Source organism: Mytilus edulis, chromosome 5, assembly GCF_963676685.1.
Source record: "Mytilus edulis chromosome 5, xbMytEdul2.2, whole genome shotgun sequence".
NCBI classification, from domain to species: domain Eukaryota; kingdom Metazoa; phylum Mollusca; class Bivalvia; order Mytilida; family Mytilidae; genus Mytilus; species Mytilus edulis.
In genome coordinates this window covers 33,393,646-33,414,924 of record NC_092348.1, presented here as the reverse complement: position 1 = coordinate 33,414,924, position 21,279 = coordinate 33,393,646, and the positions used below count along the sequence as shown (strand labels likewise).

Genomic DNA, 21,279 nt, shown 5'->3' with positions numbered 1-21,279 from the left:
AAAATAAATTTTTGCGGTCATATAAAAACCTTCAAATTTGTCTTTGTTGACCTATTTGTAGATCTTTTTTGTTGCTTTTTCTTTTTATAAAAATGAATTTTCTATAAAGATTCAGCTGACAATTACGACAATACTGTTTTAATTGCAGATCTTATTTTACGTATCATATTTACAGCTTTTAGTTTTTAACTACACTTACACAGCTGCACATACATGTTTTTGCATAATATGTCTGAAATCATCATTTAACATATGCATGCATGTTAAAGGGCAGACAATTCTATCAGAAAAGTCTTCTGTACACTTGACACATTTATAGACCTAGCCCTGTTGATAATTTTGTTCAGTTAACATACATACTAGTTAACAGTTTTTACTTTATCTACATTTCTGTACTCTTTTGTGGGCCACTAATGCATCATTAAGGGGGATATCCATTTTTATTCTGCAGTTACATGTTGTAATGTACTATTATATTATTTATTTGTGGATTTCTCTGTGCTAAGAGTTCTTGTGTTTGTTTCTATCGTATTCCTGTCACTTAGTGTTATTATTTTTACCATATTTTAAGCATTGCAATATAAGTGGGAGGTTTGGTTAGCTATTAAACCAGGTCTCAACATGTTCAATCTACCATGACCATTAGATTGTTGGACTGGGATAAGCCAGATCAATTTTTACCACTGTGCCATAGGTTTGTGTAACCCATCTGGTATAATTCCAAACAAAAGTTGGAATAAAACAGTCTCATAGGACATTGTGTACAATGATGCCTTTACAACTGTCTGAGTAAGGTCAGTTTATTTTCAATTTATGAGTTTGACTGTCCCTTTGGTATCTTTTGTCCCTCTTTTATAAATTAATATCTGACCTACATGGACTTTTGACCTATTTCTTATCTAGAGAAACGTTTCCTTAATGTTCAGAAGTGCAAAACTATAAACTACACAAGGTATTTCAAATTTAATATCATAAAAAAAAATACAATGTTAATTTGATCATCAAATGTTATTGGTTGTGCACACCAAATGCCTCGGAGAACAATGATATCTGTCCATACCATATTGGAATTCTATCAATCTGTGAACTGATCTGACAATGCAGTATTAGAGGATTTTTTTCATCTTCCCAGCTCTCTGAATATAACCCGTCACCCCATTTACTTGTTTGGAGGTATAACAAATTAAATTTCTTGATATGAAATTCATGAAAGTTTCTTTGAATATTTCTGTAAAACTGTTTGTTTGAGGCAATGCTGGCATTTTCAATAAAATACTGAAAGTAAGAAGCACAGCGAGTTTTATGCCTGATGTCAGTATCACTTAATGGGACGGAAAATTCATTATAGAATGTGTCTGTTGGCTTTTCTTGAGGATTTATGAACGTAGCTCGATGATTTTTATCTTCGTCAGCATTTTCCTTCATCTCATAACGTTTTCTCCACCATTCGGGTATTTGTTCCACGCTATTTTCATTCACATTGATAATTGTATGGATATTTTTACAGGAAACTGATGGTTTCATTTTCCCGCCACAACAAAGTTCTACAACTGTAGTGAATGAGGTATTTCCGACCCGTTTCAATTTACAACTAACTTCCACTGGAGCTTTGGGAGTAATAACTTCATAAAAGTCCTTCTTAATATCAACTGAGCAAGCTTTGGTAATGGTTGTGTAGTTTTGTTTCAGTAAGGTATTATAGTCTAGGAATGACTCTTGATTATAAAATGCTGCCGTCTCTACTGTATTCATCATGTCAAATACCCTCCATATGTCTGGTTGACCTTTTTGGAAAGAAGGTACACAAATTATACAAGCTAAAGGGTATGCTACATGTACATGTATGCAATTAAGTATTTTAGTAGGATACATTTGTGTAACACATATAACATGTTTAACAATGTATAACAGATGTACTAAAGTAAAATTAAAATAAGAATGTGTCCATAGTACACAGATGGCAACTTGCACTATAATTTTCTTTGTTCAGTGAACCATGAAATTTGGGTCAAAACTCTAACTTTGCATTAAAATTAGAAAGATCATATCAAAGGGAGCATGTGTACAAAGTTTCAAGTCGATTGAACTTCCAACTTCATCAAGACTACCTTGACCATTGTTGACCAAAATCTTCCACCTGAAGAAGGTCAGACGGAGGAACTAACGGAAGAATGAACTAACAGACCGAAAAAAAATAATGCACCTAGGTGGGTCATAAAAAGTTCAGAATAACAAATCTTACAAGTATAGATTCTAGTAAAATTTACTTACATATCAAAGTATATATAAACATGACCTGAGCTTGACTTTATTGACTGCATCTTTTTATTATAGAAGAATATTTCATCTTTTCACTATCACTGTATGTTTTTCTTTTCATTTTAATGTGGTTGATGTGGTTTGTTGGTACATGCACACACATATTTTTTGTTATCTCTTACATGTATCATGTACAACTTCTTAACACATGTGTAAACTATTATGTAACTAATGCCTTATATAATATTTGCTAAATAAACTGGACACTTGCCAGCCTTTCATGGCCTAGTGGTTAACTCTCGACCTAAATTTTTTTTTGGTAAACTATCTTTTTACAAATGCTAGGTTCACATTTCACATATGGACCATAATTTGCTATTGGGCTCCGTTTCCTATAACTATAGAAAAGTGATAAAATTTGAATTACTGTAAGAAAAGTTGTAACTACATCTAAAGATGCCATTATTTTTATTAACATACAAGTGTATGCTACTCTTCCCTAGAAAAAAATTGAAATATACGAATTTCAAAGATTCTACAACCGTATTTTTGTGTCGTTTCTCGCGTTACTTTTTGCTTCCGAAGAGCATAACGCTGACTGATTTATAGATAATCGTCACCGGCAAATTCGTAACTTTTGCTTTCAAATAACAAAGAACATCGAACAATAAGAATAGTGAGAAGAAAATGCCGAGAACTATAAGTATTTATGTAGCAGATGTAAGAACAGTGGCGTGATTTTTGTGTCCGATTTCGTAACGCAAATTTTAGATGATGTAATCTGCTTTGTTGTAATAGAATTCTTAAAAACAATATGCAAATATGAACTCTCGCGAGATGTTAAAACAGGTAAATCAGAGATGATTTACATTCTTGTTTTGATCTTCGTAATAATTAAGTAAGAAAATGACGTTATCGTTATGCGTTACATTTCACACGAAACAGAAGTCCAGTTATTTATTAAAATTGTTTTTGTCCTTAAGTTCTAATCATTTCCGGTCATACGTGAAACATGTGACTAACATGTGATCAGGCCCTTACAGCCGGACATACGATATACTAGTTCTAAACATTGTTTTTGTTTCCAACGGGATGTTAGCAAACATAATCTGTAGACTTGTTTCGACTTGTTTAAAAAAGGAAAATACAATTTTCAAAGAGATTGCGCCAGGGGTCTATTATTATTCCTATGTGCATAATGTTACATATGATCTTGTGTGAAAATAAATGCCGAATGACTTGACAAAATCGATTTCAAATTTGACCGACGTTTAAACACACTACGTTTCCCAATAACGATGTAAAGGGTCCTTGGAAAATTCAATCGAAATTACGTCTCTTATCATGGTGCCGATGTTCGTTGGATTGATTTTGCTTCAGCAGTAAATATCACTGGATATTTTAGGTGAATAAAGATAATTAAATGAAAAATGCATGTTAATATACCTTTACACTAGGAATGTACAAAGTTGGTAACTTTGTCACAATTTTTAATTATTTTTTTTTATTCATGTTCTGCAAACACTTTTCAGAAACGCAATAAACTTGTCAAAGGAAAAGTAAACTTTTACCAGGCATGACTTGAAAGGAAGTACTTTATTGATTTTATCCCACTAAAGTAGGTTAAAATGTGGAAACCATGTAGATGGTGTACAGGTCACAAATATCACATGGTGCCTATTTTAAAGATTATAATTCCAAGTTAAAAGTTTTTTTCTTTACTGGATTTAAAGAATTTTACATTGCCAATGATTTGGAATAAATTTTATATAACTGGAATTTCAAAACCAAATATAAATATATTTTTTTGGCCAAAACATCAAGATACAACGATTATGGTATCCTGTATCAATGAAGAAAATATGGAAAAATTCTGAATAAATTGTACTAATTGTTTTCAAAACAAGCACATATTTAGGAGTTTTATAATACTGTTACATTTAAGATGGATTTTAAGAAAAAATATACTGTTCAGATTATTTTAAGCAGATTTTGCAATAAAATAAAACTAAAAAAATGCTTTCGGTTTCTTATGGTTTCCTGTCAAGTTTAAAAAAAACTTTAATATAACATTGAAAATAGATTTTAAATATTAACATGAAGCAAGTAACACTAGTAATGGTGTTTATTTATGCCTTTTGAATTATATTGTGCAAAATAAAGAAAATAAAGATTGGTTTCCTGTTTGGTTTCCTGTCATGTAAATGGTGAATCAAAATGTATTAATTTTTTCTCGAAAAACTCAATTGTTCCATTCATACTATTCTAAAACCAACACAACCCGCAAAATAAAAGTTAAAATTTTAGAACTTATAAAAAAGGATACAAAAAGAAACCAAAGGCCGAATACCAAATTATGGTCCATATACATTTGTATTGTCATGACTTAACATGTATACATTTCATCTGACTTACCAAAATGATCCATATCATCATATCGTAACCCTGGTAACACAATATCTACTTCATTTTGCTTGCTATTCACATTCAACCTCAAATTCAGTGATGGATATGCTCTGTCAATAATAAAAAAAATCATTAAATTTTAATTTGCAGATCTAGCGTAAAAGAAATGTACATGTACATGTAGAACTCCAAGACTTGCCTAATAGTCTTCATAAATCTTGGAGCTCTTTGCTGAATTTTTTTCTATCTTTTTTTCTATTTATTTGATAAAAAAATAATGTTTAACCTCATTTTTGCATTTTATTTCAATATCATCTACAAACAAAAATTGTATTGTTTTTGTCTTCAGTCATGTTAGTTTTCTACCTGAACTATTGCCTTAAATTTTCTGGATTAGCTTTATTTACATGTATTGAGAACCAATCAATTTAAATTTTACTTTTATCTTCTAGAGTAGTAAGTAGTAAATAATTTATTTACACTGTAGAATATTATCTGCATATATTTGAACAAAATGTTGAGTCATTCAAATAACAGTCAGAGGTACTACTTGTACAAGTTAATTTTAATTACTTGAAGAAGTAATATTAATATACTTATATATGTTGTGTACAAGTTGTAATGTTGTACAAATTATAATTTGTACAGATATTTTGTACAAGTTATCAGTGTTTTATGACCTACTGAACACAAATGGATGATGCAAGCACACAGTCTTTTGTTTCGAATATTTCTGTCATATTTTTTACAACTTCATGATACAGTCTAATACTGAGCATTGATACAAAAACATTATAAGACCACACAAAGATTGTGTATGGAGATGAATATGGTATAAGGAAAAAAATAAAATTAGAATTTAAACCATTCAGGTATCCTCATTTCCAGTTTGAAGACAAGGAGAATAGCACTAGATGTTAGGTTGAAGTATAATATTTTGAATTTAAAACATTCCACTGGTACATTTTATAAGATACACCTATTTCACCTGTTGCAAGAAGGAAGGTGTCATAAAACTTATAACTTGTACAAAAACCCTGTACAAATTATAATTTGTACAAACTTACATCTTGTACACAACATATACATGTAAGTAAATTTGAAGGATACTTACATGTACATGTATACAAGTGAATTTTATTTACTTGTATATAGGTAAAAAAAAATTTGGCTGAGTTATGTCCCTTAGACATTCAGATAATTTACTTGTAGAAGTAAAAAAGTCATCCTATCTTCTTTAATTGAATTCTTATGATTTCTTTGCCCATATGGAATTTTAAATTATCTGCTCTTTGCAGATGTCTTTACTAATCACTTAAGTGTAATTTCATGGACAATGAAAATCCCATTTGTCTGTTATCTTCATAACACTGCTCATTTACAAGCCCCAAAGGAGCAACTTTTGAAGGCCTTGTCCAAATATTTAAGATCTTTGCTCAATCAGTTTCTTTGTTGAATTAATGAGATGAGACATCGAACTCTAATAAAAAAAAATGAGCAAACCTGAGAAAAATCATTAAAGGCATAAATTTACATCTCAAAACTTGAAGACTTTTGTGGGATTGTAATACAAATTTACTTATACAAGTAAAATTTTTAGAAAATTAAGGGGAGATTAATTATTCAAACATTATTTATTTACTTATATGTGTATATTTTTTTTTACTTCTTCAAGTAAATAAAAATAACTTGAAAAGTAGTACCCCTGACTGAATAAAATGTCATTTAAAGAAATATTAAATAATGCCATTATAGACATGATACAAGTCTGAATCTTTTGACACCCCTTTGAACATTAATTTACAGGCGCTGGAATTAAAACCTACATTAACCCATTCTATTCCATGTATTCTATCATAAATAACTTTCAAACTGTTTGAGAAGAAATATATTTTAATTTTATAGCAGATGGAGGTCCTGAAGCAAACAATCCAAAGCCTCTGACAACTCAATCAATATTGTTCATGTTGCTGCTATATATTTATTTATATGTAAAGCCTTTAAACTAGTTTTCAATTATTTTAATACATTGTAATACAGCTATTTATCAGTGACATGATCCTTATCCATTTTTCAAAAAGCTGACCATGCTGACAGGGAAATGTGAACAAATTAGTTAAAAAATATCGTTTCTCATTTTTTTTTATCAATGGCCATGATGGCAATATTCATATTTATAAGATGTGTTTATTAACAGTTAAAGAGACAACTCTCCATCCTAGTCAAAATTTAAAAATAATTATGTCCAAATATAGCCTTCAAGACAGAGCCTTGGCTCACACTGAACAAGCTGTAACATGTATAAACATGATAGAGGGTCTCAAAAATGGCTAGAACAAAACAATTTAAACATTTTAAACAGGAAAACCAATGGTTTAATCAATTAACATGAGAAACACTTTTAAGGGCATACATTGTACAATACAGTTTTGATCCCATATTGAAATTTTGCTAACAATTTGCATATAGCATGTATAGGCTATTTTTTGCCAGATTAAATCAAATATGTAATAAAAAATATACCTTCATGTGCTACTTTTTGAGTATTAAAAAATGAAGACCAAATTTTTTAAAATATTTGCTACAAATTCAGATTTGTGGATGTATTTTTCCTTTCGACAGAAATACATAACTTTTTTGTTTTAAAAGATAAACACAAGCTGTTTTTTGTTAAATTATATGTAAATTCTGTTTTATATAAATGTTCTTTAAATATGTGCCATTTGTTTTTCAAATATCTCATATTTATCAAATGTTCACGAATGTAGTAAAAAACATCATTTTTTGCTGCATAATTACATTGTAGTTATCAAATTTAAAAAAATTACACTATTTACTGTTTACATTTTCGTGAAGATTGGCACAAATAATCTTCTTACCTAATCAAACCAAATGGCATTTTAAAACAGAGGGGTCCATGAACTCGTTTTCAAGTTACAATGTAGATGAGTTTGAATGTCAATAATGATAAAAATCAGTCGAAAACTGAATCTTTTCCCCGATATGTCAGTTTGACCTCACGAAAATAACAAATTATATGCCCTTAAGAACCACACAATCAAATGACAAGCACCGAACAACAGGCTCATAACTTAGAACATGTGCATGATATGCTGCAGATTAAAACTACAGTAGTAAGGTGCCGAAATCTTCCCTAACCTGGGGCAGTGGTGCAAACAGTACATCACAGGAAAGCATTATACAGACTATAGAACTGTGGACGGAGTCTCTTGAAATATTTATTTTCAAATTGAGAAATATATACATGTACATATTGTGTCACAGGAATCGGAAGTTCTATCTGTAAATAATAAAGTTGCTATCAATAGAGCTTCTCGATGTTGTGTCACATGCTATAAATGTATGATGTAATGGAATAAAGACTTCAATTGAATCTAAAATAAGCTATTTTCTTTAGAATTTAATTTGCTGTCTACCTGATAAGTTTTCTTATCGAATGTCTCAATGTTGTCATGATTTGTAAGCAAGATCTGGTCACTGCGAAACTGAGAAACAGGGCACCAGTAAGAAATAAAACACATGTTAGGATGGTTCTTTATCGGAACCATAAAAAAAGTACACTATTACCCACTTAATGAATTTAAAAACTAAACTACAATGAACTATTAATTTATATTTTTCGATATTTGCAAATATGAATTCACTTGGACATCAGAGAAAGTCCATTTTCAACACAATGCATCATAATTTTCAAAACAAAACAAAAATCACTTTAAAAGATCCTTTTCATTGTCTATATGCATCTTACATTGTAAATGACGTGGCCAGCCAGTCTGTGTTTATACAACCTGTCGCTTGTGTTTTTTTCCATGGTTAATATTTGCTATTTTGTTTGTTTGTTTCTCTCTATGTGATTTAGATGATACCACAATGTTGACTGCTGTGGCATTATAGACATTCAGTTTACCTAGTATTGTGTCTGGTTATTTTTTGTTCACTCATCATTGTCATGAAATTTTAGACGACAGTCTATATAAGTGAGGGGTTTAGCAAGCAATTAAACCAGCTGGTTTAATCTGCCATTTTTGTAAATGAGAACACGCCTGTACCAAGTCAGCAATGTGACAGTTGTTATCCATTCGTTTGATGTGTTTGAGCTTTTGATTTTGCCATTTCATCATGTTGATTAGGGACTCTTTTTTACAATGTTTTATGATAATTCGGCTCGGAGTCCAGTAATTTTGTGATCTTACTTTGTTCATGTGGTAACCCGAAAGAGCCCGTCCTTTTTCATCAGTCGATTTTGACAAGACTCTTAAATAACATTCAGCTGTTGTGAGGCCTTTCTACACAAATTACTTATATGTGCATCAAATTTTAGTTGGTAATCAATATCAATTCCAAGTAACTTTACTGTTTCTTCACGTGATAAAATATTTTGCTAAATTTGTATAGATGGATTTTTTGCAAAGGTTTTTTTCCCTACAGCAATAACTTGAAATTTATCAGGATTTGCCTGCATCTTATTTTCTTTAAACCAATCAATAAGCACTCGAGACTGTCAGATTCTAATATGGATATGAGATGGTCATAATCTGGACTACTAAAAGACAGAGTATTGTCGTCCGCATAATCATATAATGTACTACATATGTATGTTTAACAAAATAAAAAATATCATTTATGAAGATATTAAATAAAAGGGGCCCCCAATATGGAACCTTGGGGTACCCCTTTTTGGATGTCAGCCCAGCTACTCAGAACACCGTTTACTTTAATTTGCTGTTTTCTATCAGAAAGATAGGATTTTAATAAAGATACTGAATTTGGAGAAACACCATATGCTAGTAATTTATCTAGTACAATTTCATGAGGTAAGCAGTCAAAAGCTTTTGATGAATCCATAAGAACTGCAGCTATATATAAGTTTTTGTCTAAAGCTTTACGCCAGTCTTCCAGTAATCTGAGCAACGTAGTCTGACATCCATGTCCTCTACGGAAAGCACCTAGATAAGGATTAAAAATGGAATCAAAGAAATCGTATAACTGTATTTCAAATATCTTTTCGTAAAATTAAAAAAAAAAAATAGGTAACACACTGACTGGTCTGTAATTTGATTTCAGTAGTGGGTCGCTCTTTTTATGTACAACTGTAAGGGTGTAACTTGGGCTTCTTTAAGTTTGTCTGGAAATATGCCCGTGTTCACAGTCAAATTAATAAGACTGGTCAGCTGAGGTGCAACGACAGATTTACTTGCTTTAACTATTTTTGCTGGTATTCCAATGGCATCTTCTCCAGTTGCTTTTTTGACATTAACTTTATTGATGATTTTTTTCCACTTTTTCTGATGTCACCTTTTCAATACGATCGAACCAATAACGATAATTTTAGCTTTGATTTGTGTTAGCTGTTATTTATATAACGAGGTTTGAGAGAACGACAACCGAACAGCACAAAACAGTACATCAAAAATTATCTAGAATTCAACACATTGCCTTCGAATTCGTAGAAAGACACATCGTGTTGCTTTGATTTTGAAAAATATCATTTATGAAGATATTAAATAAAAGGGGCCCCCAATATGGAACCTTGGGGTACCCCTTTTTGGATGTCCGCCCAGCTACTCAGAACACCGTTTACTTTAATTTGCTGTTTTCTATCAGAAAGAGATGATTTTAATAAAGATACTGAATTTGGAGAAACACCATATGCTAGTAATTTATCTAGTACAATTTCATGAGGTAAGCAGTCAAAAGCTTTTGATGAATCCATAAGAACTGCAGCTATATATAAGTTTTTGTCTAAAGCTTTACGCCAGTCTTCCAGTAATCTGAGCAACGTAGTCTGACATCCATGTCCTCTACGGAAAGCACCTAGATAAGGATTAAAAATGGAATCAAAGAAATCGTATAACTGTATTTCAAATATCTTTTCGTAAAATTTAAAAAAAAAATAGGTAACACACTGACTGGTCTGTAATTTGATTTCAGTAGTGGGTCGCTCTTTTTATGTACAACTGTAAGGGTGTAACTTGGGCTTCTTTAAGTTTGTCTGGAAATATGCCCGTGTTCACAGTCAAATTAATAAGACTGGTCAGCTGAGGTGCAACGACAGATTTACTTGCTTTAACTATTTTTGCTGGTATCCCATCTTCTCCAGTTGCTTTTTTGACATTAACTTTATTGATGATTTTTTTCCACTTTTTCTGATGTCACCTTTTCAATACGATCGAACCAATAACGATAATTTTAGCTTTGATTTGTGTTAGCTGTTATTTATATAACGAGGTTTGAGAGAATGGCAACCGAACAGCACAAAACAGTACATCAAAAATTATCTAGAATTCAACACATTGCCTTCGAATTCGTAGAAAGACACATCGTGTTGCTTTGATTTTGAAAAATACATTAATCTTAAAACATCTTTGGACGTTTGACAGCCAAAATCAGTTAAATGGGACCATAGCAATGACCAAAACGGCAAGAATCAGCCTAACACATTTATCTTTTTAATGTGGTATATTGCAACTTCTTAATTCTTGATTATGAGCACCGAATAGTCTTATTATATTTATTTTTTTCAGCAACTCATTTGAAACATACGTTATTACGTGTGCGTGGTGTGAATTACGTTACTTGCTCTGCTCTAACCTTTCAAGAGATGAATAACGAGTGTGCTTTTCATTTTCCTTTTTCCATTAATATTGTTGACGGTTTTGACTTTTCAACTCTTTACACTAAACGATCAAACAATCTTATCAAGCAAACGTGTTCCTGTTTGGTTATTTGATCGTTTGAAAAATCTTATTGCAGTTGCTGCAACTCACATACACTCTTTTCTACTGACAAAGGTAAATATGCAAGATATATTCTAACCGGAGATGTAATTAAATGATTGATGCTATGTATTTTCTTCTTGGCATCATTTATGTACGTTTGGGCAATCGTGTGTACCGGTTGGTGAGGGTATTGATATGGGCACAAGTTGTCCCACTTTAATAGCAGACATGTTCTTGTACTATCATTAATCACAGTTAATGGCCAAACTCAGCAAAGTTCATTATAAATTCCATTCAATTGATAAATTTAACAAAACTAACCGTTATCTATATGACATTTTGTCGCGAAGTAACCAACATTCTATTTTCTTAATTTTTTGGACGGTGATGTTCCTATGGCACGATCTCACGGAGTTTATATCCCAATTCTTCCCGGCTTTGTCAGTGTTTATTGGGACGGTTTGGATTTCAATGAACGTAATTTGTGTACATATTTTGAACTGTTATATTATTGAGTCAAGGCTTATTTTCGTCACATATTGTTCAAAACCTTTACCAAATGCCTCCATTGATACAAATATTTGGTTTGGATGTTTGGCTGTACCCAAAGAAGAATGATTACAAACGGAATAGGGTGTCCTAATTTTTACGACCATGTTGTATTCTGAGTCCATAAACGATCCGGGTAAACTTAGTGAATTTAAAAGTTACCAACTCAGCCTTGTGATTAGAGCTTTGAAAATAGTTTTATCGGTATACTTATTATTGAATTCCTTATCAGTAAATAAAAACTAAACTAAATAGTATTTTATACACACCGATATATGTACATTAACGGTTCTGCATCCTGTCGATACCTTAATTTTGGCATTCACAAGATCATGTTTTTCTCCGACTGTGAATGACTTTTATACAATATATTCATTGAATGTTGGGTGTGCTTTTATACGCTAAAACCATCAAATATTGGATGTGAACTGATTGATACTTTAATCTTAGACACTCGTTTGAATTGTTTTACATTTGTCATTGCAGGGCCTTAATTGGTATGTGTGTTTCTGATTGTAGAAGGCCGTACTAGTGACTTATAGTTTTAAAATTTAATGTCAGTTAATTGGTATCTGGTGGGGAGACGTCTCATTGACAATCATACCACATCTTAATTCTTACTTTTTTAAAGACTGTGCAACACGACCTCCACCATAAAAAATGGCTTAGATGCAGATCACGTACGTATATTGTTTACTTATTGACTGGCTATGAGTAGAATGGTACGTTCATTGTTCCCGAGGTTCAACTATAATTGCATTAAGGCGTAGCCGAGGTCAATAGCTGTATCAGAGATGATAATACACTTACTATTATTTTATCGAAAAAGACAACAGAAAATAAATGGCGGGGTATACACGTATATATCAACTAATCCTAGTTTAAAAAAACAGATTATTTATAAAGAAAATAATGATCGAGGCATATTAAATAAATATACAAACTAGGGATGGAATCATGAGGCAGATAATTATGCATACTTTCTCTCGATCATCTGGTCACTTTCACTGGTCCTGAACTGAATTTTCTATTTTACTTCTTATCATAGATATTTTAAGCAACTACTATTTTTTTTATACGGGTGTTGTCATTTATAAGTGTGGATTTTTATTTGACCTCTCCATTTGGATTTGTTGTCTGATTTTGCAGCTAGACAGTAGTAATTTATTATATATTTGTTTGTATTTGTTGTGTTTGGTTGCTGTCTCATTGACTGGTCTCCGCAACTTCTGTCTCATTGACTGGTCTCCGCAACTTCTGTCTCATTGACTGGTCTCCGCACTTCTTTTATCTTTACAACATATCCTTGTATATCATATCATTATTAACCTATAGTTACAAATGTATCAATAAGACTGGTGTTTTAGTCTCATGCTCTGGTTACTTTTCACTTTTGTATTAAAAGGTGACGGCGGCGATGGAAGAGTTGAAGTAGTAGTAGAAGTTGTTTTTTTTCTCTCGAAAAGATTGATGATTCAAAATCTCATGAATAAAGAATAGAGTGCATCAGGAAAAAATAGTATGTTTCTATCTTAAATTAGTATAATTGAAAATATATGCAACATTGATCCGGAGGGAGATATGTTGTTCCGTGTACGTTGTTAAAACATTTGATTGCTTACTAATATTCAAAGTAGAAAATATTTGTTTGTCCACGTAAAACCCAAACATCCTTCTAACGTAAATAATTTAAAGGAAATAGTTCATGAACCCCAGGAAGAGTTTGACAATTTTAAAATATTTCAAACACATAACAACATGTGATATCAAGATTTATTTAAAAAAGAAAATGAAATGATTTTTAAAAATAGAAATCAAAAATATATATACACATGATATCCTCGTCATTTAGTTTTTTGTGGATACAATGTAGTTGCGTAGTAGGCAATCATATCACATCTACTTACTTCTATATTTATTGAAAATAAAACAAAAGTATGTTTTTAAATCTAAGTTGCTAAGGACCCAATCGATTATCATTTTGAATATGTGCTTAGTCTAGTCTATTAATATAATTATAGTTATGTACTGTATGGTACAATGCCAATTATGAAACAGGAAATAATAATTTCTAATATACAATAGCAATGTACAACCTTCTTATTCGCGGAAGCTTTTGTAATGTGAGAGAATAAGAGAAGTCTAAATAAAACCTCTAGATAAAATAGAGGTTACACTTCAAAAAGACAATATTAAGCATTTTAATAACAAGAAAGTCAGATCTATGTTAAGAGTTTTTGGGGTCTAATGCTCATTTGACGAAATAAATTGTTGATGTAAAAAAAATCTGGAAAAAAATCTGTGATGAAAATCATTTACAAAAAGGTATAAATAAAAGAAAATAGATTATTTTGCGTTTTCTCAGATTGACTTGTCAGCTCTTCAAGGGGTAAGTTCCACACTGGCTCGTCCGCAAGCAAACAGTTCGTTTTTGTCGTTCGTTATCTTGACCTCTATCGTGTAATTTCCCTGCAAAAAATAAAAATGTCCAAGCAGATGTGATCATGAAAGAGAAATACAACTTTGAAAGGTACATGTATCACATTTAGTAAATTGGCAATATGTACGCGAAAGTAGTGGCGAATCCAAAACTTTGTATAAGGCAAGGGACCACTGACTTCCACGAGAGGGGCCGCCACAGTCATGCTTCAGTGAATCTCTGTATAATAAACCAATTAAACAATAAAATTTTCCCTGCAAAGTAAATCTCACCGAAGGCTTAAGTTAGACTAAACTTTAACATGTCACCGCAACGACACTTTTTAGTTATCTATACAAAGAATTAGCACTGTAAGTCATTTTTTAAAATGAGACAGTAACGCAACAGGATATTGAACACAAACAGACAGCAATATAACAATATAGGATCAACACATGCCAAGCAAAGATCTTAATTCGATTCTAAACAAAGTCGTAAATTAATTCAACAAAGATTAATACCAAAGACATGCTATCGTCATAAAATCAGTGTAGCCTCGGGAAAAAGAAAAAGTCCTTCCTCGAATTAATCTTGAATAGTATTTCTAAATAAATACGGAAATATACTTTATGAAAAACAATAAATTGTAAAATCAATATAATAATGTGATCACTTGCGTTGACTAAATAGGTTTTCTTCGTTTTAAAAGGAAAGAGGAAACTATTTACAGCCTAAAGTTATAAATACGTACTAGTCACGTCCGAACTACATCAAATACAAAACACTATTTGAGGGAATGGGACCACCTCGCATATCCATTGACCAAGCAAAAACTTCCTCGATGGGTCTAAAGATAACTGACCAATTTGCGACCTTATCCAGTACAGTCATATCTTTTTATTAAATGGCAATGAAAACATCAAACCCATACATCCCGTTCACGCAACTTAAAGACCTGAAATAATGTAAGTTTATACTAGTTGTTCTGAATATGCATGGCATTATCAAAATTGTCCAATTCTACGCTAGCAACCACCTGATCTGAGTGCATATGCATTTTGTAAAAGTTTATAGACGCCTCAATGCTTTGCTATACGTTGCTACACGTTGTTTCCCTTCTATACAAATGACAATACTTTTCCGATTTGCAAGACGTTGCAACTACATGTAATACAGTCAAGTTAAACTAAAGAAAAGTGACTAAAATATACATACGGTTGGCAATCTTGTCAAATCACTGGCAGTCAACTGACCCTTTATCTCGGCTGAAACATTTATAAGACAAAGTTAACTTTTTTGGTTTTATTTGAAGTAATTTATCCAATCAAGGTTGACAGTATGCTTCATATTTTATATAGTAAATATCTATACATGTATATCTATAAAATTTTACCATTTGCGAAATATTAACGTATACATGTATGCAAAAAAGATACGGGTACAGACAGATACGTATACTTATAGTACTCTTTATCATTATAATTATGTATTCTAGAATTACACCTTCGATCTATGTGTAAGGATTTATATCCATATAACAGAGTATGTAAATGATAGATTCAGATTCAATAGTTTATTAAAGTCTCACCACGTACATACAAGTATAAACACAATATAATATCAAGTACACAATATAAAATTTAGAATGCATGTGCCATTCTTAAAAGAACTACGAGAGACTGTTATATACAATTATAAAACAACAGAATTAAAACATAAGTTTTGTTATTTATACAAAACATAAAAGTGCAATATCAACATGCACATCCAAGGATAAAACCTGATACATGTACATAATAAAAATAACTGATTTTTAACAGTATAAGATACTATTTCGTCGTAATAAAATATTATTGCAGGTTTTGGCAACAGAACTACAAATGTACAAACATTTTCATTTTTGAACAAAAATATAAATTTTTCATCACCTGGCAAAGTTAAAAACATATCATTTTTGTTGAATTATATCAATAAATAAAGACTTCCTTAACTCTTTATATAATGGACATGTTAACAATACATGTTTTTCATCTTCTATATTACCACAATTGAAACATAATCTTTTATCTAAATCTAATCTTTCGTAACGACCAGTTTCAATTTTTAAAGGTGCTACTCCATAAGAGAGAGCCATATCTCTTGCACGTTAAAGACACCCTTGTAGATTTCGAAAAAGAGTAGGCTAATGCCGCTACAAGGCAGCACTCGCACCCGCAAAGTGGAAAGGGATTAATATAAGATGCAAAACTTGTTTCCCAATCCACTATAAATAGATATGTTTAAACTAACATCAACATTTCGCATATGCTCTGCGATATCGAATAGGTATATTTTGCAACAAATATTGTTCAGTAGAGTATGAAAATTTAAACAATTTATAAGTTTTTAACTTATTTCCTTGACCATAAGAATCAAGCCTTGTACTCCATTCAGTTTTATAAAAAAAATATTAACTTCTAACTGATGAATTATATTTTTATCCAGTATATAATCATCTACATTACAAAATCTTTCCATATTGTAAAGTTCACTTTATATATAACCCCAATTTTTAATTTTATAACTACTTTCTTAATTGACCATATATATACATTTTTTTGTAAATACTTTATAATTTATCCTGTCTTAATTCATTTTTGTACATCTTCCCCAGTGTCTAAAAATGTGTGACCACTGTTTAACATATGGAGGCTTAATATACCATACTTGTTTTTAAAACTACATAGTTATATAGAAAACATATCTCAAGATTATAAGCTAAAGAATAAGATCATCATTTAACACTTACCATCCTTCTTTATGGGACATGTTAAATTAGGTACTGTCTTTTTTATGTCCCCGCATGTACCTTTCTGGTCTAGGGAAAATATTGGGCTGTCCGGAATTTCAGGGAGGTACACATCAATATGTGCATTTCCGCTGTCCATATCACATGCTGAAAGTATATTTAGTTTTAATGTCGAAAACGATGCAGATGATGATGATAATAAAAAAGACATACAGAAATCTACATGTATGAAATCATACAATTGCGCCAAGTGCTTTATTGACCTCGAAGCACATCCTCTGTTCATATCAAAGGCAGAAAATAGTTAATTTAGTTGAAATGTCGATGACGACGCATATTATGTATTTGTTGTGATAAAAGCTCGTTATAAGGCCCTTTAATTAGTTATCTCATTGGCCATCATCCTTTTATAGCTGTCTATGCGGTATGCGCTCTTCTCATTGTTAAAGGTCGTACGGCGACCATTAATTAGTTGTTAATTTCTATGTCATATGGTCTCTTGTGAAGAGGTGTCTTATTGGTAATCATAGCACATTTACTCTTTTATAGATCTTTTTTATGTACATACTTTAATTGTTTAATATATTTAATGTACACGCTAAATTTGATAGTAATGTGCGCAGTCATGTAGATTCGATACATGTATGTAGTCGTGTTTTTCATTTGTTATACTTTATTATCAATATACATCACACTTTGGTATTTGCTGCCGTTGTATTAATAAAACGCTCACTTATGTATCTGACATAGATACAAGAACACATAACTTACGAGCTACAAGATCCCAGTACACAGTGGCGACACCTTGTGTATTTAAAATTTTTGGTTCCCACTGGATAGAAAATTTGTTCTTTTTATCACCTGAAACAATATATAATTAGCCTATAAAGAACTATAAATATGCATATAGTCGTTTATGGCCCATTTATTTAGCATGATGTCATTATTTCTTCTTCATATCTTCCCTACTTTAGTTTTTATTTATTTCTCGTAAATATTATCGTCGTTTTGTCACAAATTATTTAGCTGTGTTATTGACATTGACATTTATAATAGTAATTATACTTAGAGGAAAATTCTAATAATTTTATACATACATTACACATAATCTATAACGACAATTGTATGTGTGTACGTATCAGCCATCCGTGTTCAGCATTTCGTTGATAACGACACCAATAATGTTGCGCAGGTTTTATCAAACCTCAACAGATATAAACATCCATTTAAAGTATAGTATTCAGTGGCTTATATGACTGAATTTTTTAATATGACCCTCCGTTTCATCATAACAACTAAATAATCGCAATAGCAACGCTCTCCACCGTGGAAAACAAACAAGTTGACTTATGACCGGAGTAGATATTGCTCACTTTAATATTGATACCCCGCTAGATGTAATCAGTAAACAGAAATTTGATTGAAATAAAAGCGGAACATATGCTTTCGCATGCCTTAAAAAAACTATTAAAAAAATGACTTGGAGTTCATCAGAAACATTCGACGAACAATTAATAATTAATGGCCATGAACAAGAATATATGCACAATCTGAAACGGAAAGTGGATATGGATGCATGATGAACATGATGAATGCATCAAAGAGTACATCATGATTCCAGTACGGTTGATACAAATTTGAGAAATTTTAACTCTCAACTTGTAGAAGTTGAAAAAACAACGAGACCAAAGTTTTATAGATGGTAATTATTTGTATTCAACCAGCAAAAAGTTGTTCTGTAGCGAGTAATGTTTCGTTTAAAAATACATAACAGAAACTGGTCTATTCTTCATTTGTTGGATCGAGCTGTAACAGTTTGCAGATTTTGCAGTATGTAATGTAAAGTTTGTAAACAGTTAATTCATAATTACAAAAATTGGATGATCATATCAATGATAGTTCATGTCAACAAAAAATGTGTTGGTGAATAAAAACTTTACCAGCAGTGGCATCGACCCAGCTGTTGTAAAATTAACTCATTATAGATACCAGGATTGAAATTTTGTAATTGCGGTAGACGCGCGTTTCGTCTACAAAATGCTCATCAGTGAAATATACTGTTTGACTTTTCAAATACAAGTTTTAAAGATAATGCGGAAATACGTCATGTGTAATTATTTCCTCAATAACGTAGGTCTAAGTATATAAAAAACCGGATATTTGATATGGGAAATGATCAAGTCCTTAGAGAATCTCTCAGTAACTTATGCACCAAATATCCTGTGTATTTACCTGATATATACATGATATATATAGAATGAAATGCAAAACAGCGTAGCTGTGGTCATTGGTTGACATATGAAATTCATCCATTGACTGGGACAATATACGTGAACGTTTGTCTGTAACGACCACTGTTCACGACGTACCTACGGTAGACATTTAAACTGTGGGGTCACCAAAGGTTTCTTAACGCCTTTAATTATAAAATAGTTTGAAAAATTAATCAGGAATAACCTTTATGTTTTGATTTATATAATATCTATAAATCAAAACATCGTGTTATTTCTGATTAATTTTTCGAATTACTTTATTTATGTGTTGAAAACCTTTGGTGACCCCATAGTTAAAGTGTATTTAAAAAGTACACAGTGAGCAGTGGTCGTTACATACAAACGTTCACCTAAATTGTCCCAGTCAATGGATGAATTTAATGTGTCAATCAATGGTCACAGCTACACTGTTTTGAATTTCATTCTATATAGTGCATATACAATGTTCCTGATACATGTAAATTAAAAAGCTGTTATATAAGAACTTACCACAGTTTGTTAGATTTCCTCTTTGTTGGAGGGACTTCCTCTTCCCAAATAATGAGAATGGATTACTGTCCATTTCAAATTCTCGAACCTCTACCTTTTCTGTCTTTTCCATTTTATAATATTTGAAATGTCCGGATGCGGTCGCCATAGCAACACATACCAAACATATCAAAATCATGTGTTCCATCTACAGAAGAAAAAGATATCAAGAATTACCCATGACCTGTTACCATATACAGCTTTTCATTGATTTTAACCCATCACAAAACGGAATGTGTAAAACAAAAATCAGTATTATATTTTGTAGGTTTATTTTGTTCAACCATGGAAGTATTATAATATTATAATACTTCCATGGTTCAACCAAAACTTTTTGTGCATCATCATGTGGATTATTTGTCTGTTGTCAAATTGTATATGTACTTTTAATTGCCCCGCCCTTCGTTTTATCCTAGTTTTTTCCCTTCTAATTGTTTAAATGGAAACAAAATTTTTAAAGAAAATCTTATTCAAAACTAAATACCACATGTATGTTTATCTTTCTCTTGTCAACCTTGGACCAATGACATCTTCTTTTAATTTTTAATGCAGTGAATTTAAGGGATCTTCTGTAAAATGTTGCAATTTAAATGACCATAAATTAGAAATCTTGAATCTAAATACAAATTAATGTATATACTATCACACCCCAACCTACATGTATCTTATACTTTGACCTTCCTATTAGACAAGTTTCATCGCTTGATAATTTTAAGGTTATATACTTTTCTATCCAAAATATACACTAAAATCTAGAAGTTAAGTTGGCTTACCTTTAAGACTGAAGTTGGAAGGCAGATGTAGGCACGGTGCTTAAACTAATAATGCAATACAATAATGTGATGACAGAACGACAAGGAAATTATTAAATGGGACAATCTTCAAGTCCAAACTTCCTCTTTCGATTTTTACAAAATATCACATGTTTAAATACCTACTCGAAATATTTCTATTTATAGTAAAGTTTATGGTTAGAATATTATGACTTAAATCATATGAATGACATGAATGCATACTTCCGCATTTGTAGCGGTGTACATAGTAATACTAGTTCGAAAAAAATCAATTCATACGTACGACACCGAGACGTGACTTTGAACGGTACATTTTGATTTATTTTTAGAGTAAATTATCGTTCAGAGAATTAAAGGGAATTACATACTAGTGAGCCTTGACAAATTTTTTGCGAGCCTTTCCAAACTGTTCATGCGAGTTCCTTCTGAAACTTTTTTTAAAAAGACTTCAACTTGTCATGCACCTTATTATTTTAATTTATTTGTACAATAAAGACCCACGGACATCCTACTCTATACCTAC

General features: G+C 31.4%; 2 protein-coding genes across 2 annotated transcripts; both read right to left on the bottom strand.

Moving 5' to 3' along the window:
* Positions 1–950: 950 nt before the first annotated feature.
* LOC139523490 (uncharacterized) lies at positions 951–8,221 on the bottom strand. Its single transcript, XM_071317552.1, has 3 exons — positions 8,103–8,221; positions 4,675–4,775; positions 951–1,784 (listed from the first exon to the last, which is right to left on the bottom strand). Exons 1-3 carry the CDS (start codon positions 8,138–8,140, stop codon positions 1,009–1,011), a joined length of 915 nt encoding a protein of 304 aa, XP_071173653.1. The 5' UTR covers positions 8,141–8,221; the 3' UTR covers positions 951–1,008.
* A 5,489-nt stretch (positions 8,222–13,710) lies between these two features.
* On the bottom strand, positions 13,711–21,039 carry LOC139523489 (uncharacterized). Its single transcript, XM_071317551.1, has 6 exons — positions 20,736–21,039; positions 19,924–20,110; positions 17,933–18,022; positions 17,162–17,308; positions 15,589–15,638; positions 13,711–14,423 (listed from the first exon to the last, which is right to left on the bottom strand). The coding sequence occupies exons 2-6, from the start codon at positions 20,108–20,110 to the stop codon at positions 14,337–14,339; spliced, it is 561 nt and encodes a 186-aa protein (XP_071173652.1). The 5' UTR covers positions 20,736–21,039; the 3' UTR covers positions 13,711–14,336.
* Positions 21,040–21,279: the final 240 nt, after the last annotated feature.